Genomic DNA, 10836 nt, shown 5'->3' with positions numbered 1-10836 from the left:
GAGCTGCCCCTGGTTTCAACCCTATTAATACTGTTGTTCTTTTCTTTGTATCTGTATCGTGTTCTATCTTGTTGATTATGCGCAAACGAAGAAACTACCAATTTAAGGCCCATTCTCCAGGGGTCATTGAAGCTTAAGCTACGTTTCCAGACATGAGCCACTAGGGGGAGCCACGACCTCAGCCTCCCCATAGCGACTCGCTCTTCCACTAGCGGGCTGCAGAAGCCCGTGTTGGCTTTACGGAAACGACCCGATCCCGTTTGACTTCTGAATCCGAAGGACACAGCAACGGTTACGTTATTCAGTGTCCGTCGATGCGTTGAACCGATACTTTCCAGGCAATTTTGTGGAGGGAATGAACGGTGAAGGGTCATCATGGGGCTGGTGGTTCCAGGCGATGTAGCCGATGAGATCTGCTCGACATTATTTCTGTAGGACCCCCTCCAGGACCACCTGCTCTCCGGTCCTCAGTGCGCCACGCTGGGATGCCCCTGGTCTCGTGTGGGAAGCGGCTGACGGGTTCACGTTCTGAACGCTCGGTTTGACTCAGAGGACCACCTGGGTCCTGGTCGTCTTCAGGAACCCATCGGGTCCTGGTCGTCTTCAGCTGCGCCCGTGGACCATCGGTTCCGTTCTTCTCCACGCGCCCATAGGACAGGTAACGCATGACGTCAATAACAACACCCATCCGTCTGGGAGAAATAGCGTTGAACGTAAAGCCAAGCAAACCGGGTCGTATTACACATTGTGCGATGGTTGGAAAGAACAATAAACAACAAAATGTGCCCGAGGATAGAAAACATATTCGTTCAGACCCCCGCTGGGCACAACGGTATGCTGCACAAACTAAAGACTGGTTAGTTGTTCTCGGCAGTTGCTATTGGCCGTGTCAGAGCAATTATGAAGAAAATAGAAAGCCGATGCAAAGCCACTAATAGGTGATGAAGGTTGTTGATTGCGTTTTGGGACCATTCAGAATCTGGATTTGTCTAGCATTATAACATATAACACACACACACACGCACACACACACACACACACACACACACACACACACACACACACACACACGCACACGCACACGCGCGCGCGCACACCCACGCACGTACACACATACACACACGCGCGCGCACACACCCACGTACACACACACACACACACACACACACACACACATACACACACACACACACACACACACACACACACACACACACACACACACACATTGAGGACATTTTGTGGAAAATACCAAATGAGGATAAGGCCAAATAGGGCCATGTGTCAGCATCTGTAACATTGTTTTTAGGATCAGATTGAAGGCATTTGGCATGAAATCCCTCGACTCTTCCCTCTCAATCTGTCCCTGCTCGCTGTTTTTTTCTGCTGCCTCTCACCTCATCTACTCCCATTGCTGACATTCTCTTTTACTCTGTGATGACACACAGATGCACACACACACACACACACACACACACACACACACACACACACACACACACCTGCGCTGTGGGGTTTCATGGTTATATATAAAGTAGTGGTTTACAGCCTCGATGATGCAGTGTTTGTTCTCGTCAACGAGACGGCCCTGGGTCCATCCCAGTATGACCACATGAAGAGCTCCCTAAAACCAACCTCCAGAGGACGGGATCCAGAGGACTGCTCCCATCAGAAACGACGCCTTGTGACAAAATGGCAACGTCCTAGATGTTTGACCTGGTTTGGATTCTGATTGGTAGAAATAACTTGTGGAGGAGGGGGGCAGAACGACCCAGCGGGGCTGTCGGGGCGGGCGGGCACAGCTGCTGCTGCCGTCCCTATCAGGGGTCATCATTAGTGTCGCTGTCAGAGGGACAGACGGGCCCTGCGGCTCAACAGGTTCTCTGCCTCCATGTCATCTACGAGACGACTCGCAGCGACGGAGTTAGGTTTAGATAAGAGAGAGAGTAACGTGAGGATGTAGGATAGAGACCGGGACTCCTGTCCTTCTCCAGGAGTGTCTGTCCATGCTGCAGCACGCCTCCCCATACGCCAGGTATCAGGTGGAGCGCGTGTAACGCGATGAGACGGCCACCCTCCTCCACCCCTCTCCACCCTTCTCCGGACCCTCTCCATCCTTCTCCACGCCACCCCTCTCCACCCCTCTCACCTCCTCTCCACCCCTGCCTCTCCATTGGAGGAGCGTCAGGACGCCTCCTCTGTCCGGATCTAATGACCGCCGGGTCTGAGGCTCAGAGTCCGGTGAGCTGAGTGAAATAGGTCATCAACAATACATTAATAATGCATATTAAGCAGAGTTCACATGGAGGCAGGGTTAGGGTTATGGGAGATACTGGATGCAGAATGCTTGCAAATTATTAGTGCGGTTTATAATTCACAATGCAATCGCATTGCCCTAATTTCAGATGAATGCCTTTTAATGTAAATAATTGCACTAGAGCTGTCATGGTTATAACGTCTGATGTCTGTCTATCAGTGTATTGCTCTCACTGTGTATCATATTTACAGCACACAAGCGTCGTCATTAATTTCCTTTCCTTTGTTTCCTTTGCCTTTCCCCTTGCGGTTGTGTCACTCCTAATTCCCTCCCCAACGTGACACACATGCACACACTTGCACACACTTGTACTCCCACACGACAATCAGCATACTTCCAATAATAAACCAGCTCCTGCAGTTGTTGACTGCCAGGCATGCAGACGTCAGCGACAGCAGCAGAGCTCCTGTCGGGAAGCACGGCCTGGTCACCAGCGGCTGTAGAGGAACCCGACATGTAGTGAGGCACCGACCTGGCTCTGCCTTCTCCTCAGTCTTCTAATAACTATCACATTACCTTCTTTATTGTCTTAATGTGGTATTGGGCTGTGTCTTGGTGCCTGATGGAAAACGTCACGAAGGTGTGCTCTGAGTGTATCTGATCTGTGTCTTCATCCTGGGTGAGAAGCCGCGGTGACGATGATGACAATACGTCATCCTCCCGTATCTCTGCCGCTGGGAGCAGGAGGATTAGACATTGTTGAGAAATAGGGCGAGGGAGGGAGGGAGGGAGGGGGGGTGGGGGGGAGAGCACGTGTTGGAGACATTTTGCGACAAGACAACGTTTAGTCTCTGTACGAACGGCCTTGCAGGACGGCGGTCGCTTCTCCACGGCTGTGTTACAGACAGAGTCCCCTCAGACCCCCCCCCACCCCCCCCACCTGTGCCTAACCCACTACAGCACCCACTCCGGGTCGTGGGGCGCTGTGGTCCTCCCCACGGCAGGACCCACCCCACGACTCGGGGTGGTCCGGCCCGGTGTTTTGTAGGTCATGGGAATTGAAATTATTATTCGAATATTATTATTGATATATTATCATGATGATGATTATCATTATTATTATCTTTTACTATGACGAAAGGGGCCAGTTTTCTACGTGGTCGGGTCGGAGACCTGACACATGAGACCTTGTGGAGTCTGAGCCTCACATGAAGACCACACACACGGGCAGGAGAAGGGCACGGCGTGGTTCACATCAGGGCCCCATGGAGACGTGCGGATGACCTCCACATTAACTGCAGTTACTGCATGGACTGGCCTTCGCTCTGTCTCTGTCTGCTTAGGTTTTCAGTCCCATGGCTTAAATACTATCACCGTTTTCTTTCAAATCCTGTTAGCCACAGTTAATCTTTCTTTGATGTCCGATGTGGGCCAACCCCCTCATGAAGAATCATGGAATCGTCTCCACTGAGGTGGAGATGGTGGCGTCCACCATCATGTGATCACCACAGAGCCCTGTTTGTTTTGCCTCCATCTTGCGTGCCTGACCAGTGCTGGCTACATTCAGGCTTTCCTGAAACGAATGTGAATGCAATAGTTAGAAATTGATCATTGAATGCGGTAGACAGCGTTTCCTTCATATTTCCTCCCGGTTAGGAGGTTGTGTAGACTAGCTGGTTGTTTCCCAGTCAGTCACATGGTCAGGTGTGCTGCGCTGATATGAACCGACTGGATCTCCATCTCCATGGTTACCACACATCCAGCGGGCGGCTTAGCTGCAGACGGAGGCTGATTCCCACATCTCCTCTGGTCCTGCTCCCTGAGTGGACCCGCAGTGGAGGGCTGGGGGAGGACATGGAGTGAAGTGGGTAAACCTCCTCTCCCTTTTTAGTTGGGGTCGTTCATCCACCCCTTAATCGTCTCGGCGCTCATTATCTCCTGCTGAGGACATAATGAGGGCTTTCAAGGAGCATGAGAAGGTAGCACCCCCAGCCTTCTCTGGACCAGGGAACACCACCCGATGGTTCAGTGGGGGAAGGGGTGGGGTTTATATATATATATATATATATATATATATATATATATGATCTATAGATGATCTTCTGGTCCAGGTCCGGTTGTCAGGGCGATGGTTCTTCTCACTTACCCGGACCATTTAGGTTTCTTAGTGAGACCGCACACGGTATATTACCAAACAATTAAACTGGTATTACAAAACTCTATTTCAAAACGGTGTATTACAACATGTACCACGTGGATTGTTGCAGATCTGATGAGCCATAGTGAGAGGAATGCCTTCAAAATACTGATAAGAAAATGAAATACAAAATCAGTCCAACTCATGCCCTCTTGCTCAGACCAGGTCCAAAATCATTTTGGAACTGGATCATTTTGCCAGTGCTATTCTTTCTCGAACAAATGAATATGCACCAGCAATTGAAAGTGAAAATTTTATTGAAATTTCCGGGTCATCTGAATATAAAGACACCAGTTTAAATTCAGTTTGAAACAGCATATGGTTCAAACTGAATTCAAACTGCTGTCTTTATATTCAAATGACCCTGGAACTTCAAACTAGTTTCCAAGTGATAGCAATCCTACCATGCGCGTGACGTCTCTACAGATTGATAACGATGGATCCCGGGAGCCAGGACCAAGGCCCCGCACCGTCTGACCAACCTGAAGGAGCGGAGGTCACGGAGGCCCCCGGTCCGGGAGCCCCCCCGCCGCCCAAGACCCCTGAGGCCCCTCGCCCCGCCGCCCCGCCGGGGCCCCCCTCCGTCGCCAGGCCCCGGCGTCCCCAGAGGACCCCCAGGGTGGAGGGGTCCGTCGACATCCTCGAACCCAAGCGTGACGCCGGCGCCGAGGCCCACCCCGGACCCCGACCGGCCGGTCCCGTCCGTGACGACGATGAGGAGTGCACCCCCGACGGCGCGGCGCTCAGCCACCCCGCGCCCCCCGCGGCTGGCAGGACCCCGGCGGACCCCCGGGGCCTGCGCACCAAAGGCCGGGCGGCCTCCGTCCCCTACGAGAGCGCGATCCGGCCCCCGCCGCCCCACCTCGTCCCCCACGCCCAGAGGGCCTTCTCTGTGGTGGGCACGGCGGACACACCGGCCCAGAGCCTGGAGGACTTCAGGCAAGTCCTCTGTTTCCTGTTGGTCAGTGGGGAGGGAACCAAGAGTGAGGAGAGACTGTGACGTCCGTGCTTATTGAAGCCCTCCCCAACAGCCCCTCCCTCTCCCAGTCAAACAGTCAGACACATAGATGCTTCATCACAGAGGTGTCCTTACTCCCCCCCTCCAGGTCACATGCTATAGATCAGGGCTATTCAAGCTCCTTAACAAGTGGGCCAAAAAGGAGAACTACTGGGGGTTCAGGGGCCACACATAGAGTAAAACGATGTCAATGAATCGCTACAAATAAATCTTACTTAAAGTAGTGTTAACTTAATAGATATAGTACTACTACATGGAATAAACTTGTCAGACGCATTCCTTTCTTCTTCACTTTTAATCGTATCATTATAACATTTTTTGTTAATAAATATTTGTCTGTCCATTCGCTTTTGAATTGGCGATTTTCACAATCAATCATATGTATTTTTGGCTTGGAGAGAGACATCTTGAAGCTGTTGTTAGCCTAGCTTAAGTGACTTTCAACGTGGCCCGCCAGCATAAAATGCAACGTGAGCTTGACTGAGCCAATAGCAGGTGCAGACAGAGCCTTATAGGCATGTGTATGACAGATTTAATTCAATCCAAAAATGTTGGTTTGCAGGTAACCTCTTGCGGGCCAGAAAAAAAATAAGAAGGGCCGTATTCGGCCCACGGGTCGCTAGTTGAATAGGCCTGCTATAGATGCTCCATCACAGAGGTGTCCTAACTCCTCCCCTCTCTCTCCATGTTTAACACAAGCACATAAAGTCTGGCCCAGAGTGGACCACCATAAAACCATCTCAAGAGGTTCCCTGGGTGGATTGACTTCGTGGATGAGCTCCTCTTCTTCTTGGCAGACTTTCTACTTCAGATATTCCTTTATTGTGTAAATCGCTGCGATAGCAAAGCCCCGCAGTGCTAGTTAAAGCAGCCACTCCCATGTGATCTGCCTGCAGGGTGCACCTCATCACCTGGAACGTGGGCTCCTCCATGCCCCCTGACGACATGACGGACCTGCTGGGGCTGCGGGTGGGCGACGGGAACACAGACATGTACATCATCGGGTGAGTGCTCCGTGGTCTCAGCTCTGTGGTGGTCTGCGCCACTGGGCTGCCTCTTAGAGCCCTCTCTGTGGTGGCGAGAGCCACTGGGCTGCCTCTTAGAGCCCTCTCTGTGGTGGTGAGAGCCACTGGGCTGCCTCTTAGAGCCCTCTCTGTGGCGGCGAGAGCCACTGGGCTGCCTCTTATGGCGCGCTTCCACCGAATCTTTTAACTTTAATTTGGTCTATTTCATGTGAAACCGTTTTGACCGCTCTATCGTTGGCTCCTCTGTCCCCCCGGACCGGCAGAGAGGAACGAGACCAGGAGGGTCTCACAAGGCCGGGGTTTGTTTTGGGTTGTCATTGTGTTCTCCGCTCTGCTGAGCTGCACTCGAGGGCAGAGCCTCTCGCTCACCTCTAGCTCTGCCCCTAGTGACCGCCGCGCTTCCCTGTGTGTGTTCCTCCAAGACTACAGGAAGTGAACTCGATGATCAACAAAAGGCTGAAAGACGTCCTCTTCACAGACCAGTGGAGCGAGGCCTGCATGGACCGACTCAGCCCCTTCGGCTACGTGCTGGTCAGTAAGCGCTCGTCAGACACGCACGCACACGCACATACACACACGCACGCACCAACGCACACACGCAGGCACACACACATACAGGATCACACAAACACACACGCACGCACGCATGCACGCACACACACATACACGCGCGTACGCACGCACGCACGCACGCCCGCACATACAACACACACACACACACACACACACACAGACACACAACACTCGCACTCGCGCACGCATGCAGAAACACACACAAACACGCACACATTACCATAATGCGAGGCCGCAGGGCTTGTGTCCGTGCAATGGGGAGTTGCAGGAGCGGTCAGCAGTTGCTCCAGTCTCCTCTGATTGGTCTCCTGGAGCTATGATGTTACATAAATGAGCGTTGCTCCACGTCTCCTGCTGCTGGCCGTTCCCTGGAACAGAGCAGCGGCCTCAGAGCTACTGGTTCTATTTGCATGTCTCTCTATCTTAATTATCTCTCTCTGTTTTCCCTCCCGCTCTCGCTATCTCTCAAATTCAAATTCCTCACTCTGTCACAATGACTTACTATCCCTCGCTCTCGTTCTCTCCCTCTGTGTCTCTGTGTCTCTCTCTCTATACGTACCTCATACAGAGTTTACATAAAAACGAGATAGAGAGATAAACAGACTCTACACACATTCCCTCATATCTAGCCATGTGTGTGTGTGTGTGTGTGTGTGTGTGTGTGTGTGTGTGTGTGTGTGTGCGTGTGGTTGCAGTGTTTCCCCTATGATTAGTTTCAGGCAGCAGTTGTAACGTGTGTGTGTGTGTGTGTGTGTGTGTGTGCGTGCGTTTGGCGTGTGTGTGGTGTGTGTGTGTGTGTGTGTGTGTGTGCAGTGTTTCCCACAGACCAGGTAGCAATGTGTGGTGCCCCCCTGCAGGGTTGGCAACTTTTGGTTTTTGGCCAGAGTGAGACTCTGTAGAATCTTATAATGCTTACATTATTGGTACGGGCTGGCAGAGTTGTTGACCGTGGGGGGGGGGGGGGGGTTTAACAGCCGCAGCAGTTTTAGCGCTCGTCCGAAGCAACGAGAGATCTAACGGGTATTTTTCTGTTTTTGGCGTGACATTTGTTGTGAGAGTGTGAGATATTTATACTTAAAAATCGTGTTAAAATAAAAAAAAACAGAATCAATTTGTGGCGCTCGTTGTTGAATCTGTGGCGCTGCGCCACACATTGATCTATGTATGGGAAACACTGGTGTGTGTGTGTGTGTGTGTGTGTGTGTGTGTGTGTGTGTGAGGTGTGTTTTTGTACAAGGGTTTCATCATTTCCCTGTAGTTCTTTTTCACACACTTGTGATTTGCCTCCAAGATGGATTCCCCAAACCAATCAGAGAAGAGATGCCCCTATTGTTCTTGCAGTAGGTTTTATTTTGGTGCTGGTGTCATTGTCCTGTCGCCCCCGGCGATGAGGAGGCTGACAGTGAGACTGATGCGTCCTCTGGGGAGCCCTCCACTCGCCAAGCTCGGTTTGAGCTCTGTTAAAGCTCTGTTAGAGCGCTCTGTTAAAGCTCTGTTAGAATGCTCTGTTAAAGCTATGTTAAAACGCTCTGTTAAAGCTATGTTAGAACGCTCTGTTAAAGCTCTGTTAGAACGCTCCGTTAAAGCTCTGTTAGAGCGCTCTGTTAAAGCCCTGTTAGAATGCTCTGTTAAAGCTATGTTAAAACGCTCTGTTAAAGCTCTGTTAGAGCGCTCTATTAAAGCTCTGTTAGAACGCTCTGTTAAAGCTCTGTTAGAATGCTCTGTTCAAGTCCCTCATCTGCTGCTGCTCTGTTAGAGCTCTGTTAAAGCTCTGCTGAAGCTCTTTCAACACTCTGTTAGTTAAATCCCTGTTAGAGCCCTGTTAGAACTCTGTAAGAGCCCTCTCCCTCCGCTGCGGTTGGGAAGAAGTGGCGATGCCTTGGGGATTATGCAGGTGTACAGACAGATGAAAGTTAAATAAAGAATAGAAAAGTATAGCTTCAAGATTAGATGAGCAGCGTAATCGACCTGAGCAGCGATGACGGAGGGGAGAGGTAAGAGGAAGTGGCAGAACTCCTCCAGCCACATCCTGGCCACTAGGCGGCCCGCAGGGACGCAGCCGTTCTGAGTTGTAATCATGTGGTTTCCTGATGGGCTCTGTTGACTACCTACTCTTCTCAGAGTACACACACACACACACACACACACACACAAGCAAAGCGTGTGCACCGAACATCACGAGATACAGGGCAGGGCCTCCACCTCATGGTTGATACACACACTGGCACATGCACACACATGCACAATCTACACAGCCATGCATACACACACATCACACACACGGAGACGCACAAGCCCAGACATACAGTGTTTGTCTTGAAAGGTTACCTACCATTTTCTGTAGCCTAAGATCTGCCTCGACAGCCTTCAGGGACTTCACTGTTCATCAGAGATAATATTAGGAGAAGCTCTTTGGCTCCAGTGCAAGCACGCACGCACGCACGCACACACACACACACGCACACACGCACACACACACACACACACACACACACACGTGCGCACACGCACACACGCACTGACACACATACTGACCACACACACCCACACACACATACTGACACACATACTGACACACATACTGACACACACACACACACACACACACACATACACTGACACACACCTTTGTACATGAGCACATGGGCGCGTGCACACTCAAACCACACATAAGTAACTCCGGCTTTCCTGCGCACACGTAGAAAAAGAAAACACATGCAGAAAAAACACACGCACACACACTGGGGCGTGCACACTCTCCCTGTTCACAAGCACACACAGATCCCCTTAGTCGGTCCAGTTCATGGTTGAGCCGGCTCCATTACGCAACGTAGCCCTCCAAGTAGCTCCACAGCATAGCAACATGGCCGCCCCCCACGTGGTCCATGGGCCCCCTCAAGGTATGTCAACAACTAGGCAGGGTGCGGGGTTATGCTCGGTGCTGGATGAACGCAGATCAGGCCCGCACCCATCAACAGCTCAGGGTGCTGCTGAATATAGCCTTGGAGGGCTGGGTTTGTTGTGTGTAAAATGATACTGAAGTCAAGAATGCATAACACATATTAGTAATAATGTATCTTCCGGCACATATCCTTAATACATACATTGTGATTATGATTCACATATATTTAAGATTTATACTGTGATAAGCTTATACACAGTGATAAGATGATCTTTGATACGTACACAGTAGGCATTTTTACACTGCCAAGCCGGTTCGGTCATGGCTTGGCACGCTCTGCAATTTCACTGTCTTGCCTGTGTAAAACCCAGGGGGTAAAATCCCCTGTCGTCACGGAGCCGGCTTTCTTGGTTCACTGGAGAAGGTGGGGCTACGCACGGAGAGAAGACCTCTTTAGAATAACTTGCATACTATGAATGTTTTTATTTTGTTAAGGTTCAAGACACTCGCCTGCAAGAATGAGTATGCATCTGAGTGTAGGCTACAAACACAAATAACTTTAGTGCAAAGTGCAAAAATGCCCACATATTCTTTATTTTGCTGACCACTTGTTTTTTATCCTGACAAAAGCCTCGTAATGAATGTTCCTCTGCGTCTTTCTCATAGATCGCACCATCTTTCTCCCTCTTCGTTAAATGCAGCTTGCAGATTTCACCATCTCTCCAGTTAGAACTACTCATGTTGATGTCGCTGCGTTGTCTCTGTTGTAGAGACAGACACCTCTACCAAAGGCCCGCCCCTGGAACCGCAGAGCCGTCTGATCGCATTTACATCAAAATGAAACCGCTGATATGTGTAGGGTCT

General features: G+C 50.8%; 1 protein-coding gene across 1 annotated transcript in view; it reads left to right on the top strand.

Annotated features, from left to right (window-relative positions):
- Positions 1-414: 414 nt before the first annotated feature.
- inpp5jb (inositol polyphosphate-5-phosphatase Jb) overlaps positions 415-10836 on the top strand; it is a gene marked incomplete at its 3' end in the record, with an annotated part of 17749 nt that continues 7327 nt past the window's right edge. The window contains exons 1-4 of the mRNA XM_084468851.1: positions 415-658; positions 4881-5393; positions 6369-6476; positions 6920-7028. Of these exons, the coding sequence (XP_084324977.1) occupies positions 4891-5393; positions 6369-6476; positions 6920-7028 (720 nt within the window). The 5' untranslated portion in view covers positions 415-658; positions 4881-4890. The remainder of the gene's footprint in view (positions 659-4880; positions 5394-6368; positions 6477-6919; positions 7029-10836) is intronic.

This window comes from Micromesistius poutassou (genome assembly GCF_964030765.1).
Source record: "Micromesistius poutassou genome assembly, chromosome: 5".
Classification (NCBI taxonomy): Eukaryota; Metazoa; Chordata; class Actinopteri; order Gadiformes; family Gadidae; genus Micromesistius; species Micromesistius poutassou.
This window is presented reverse-complemented; position numbering and strand designations above follow the sequence as displayed.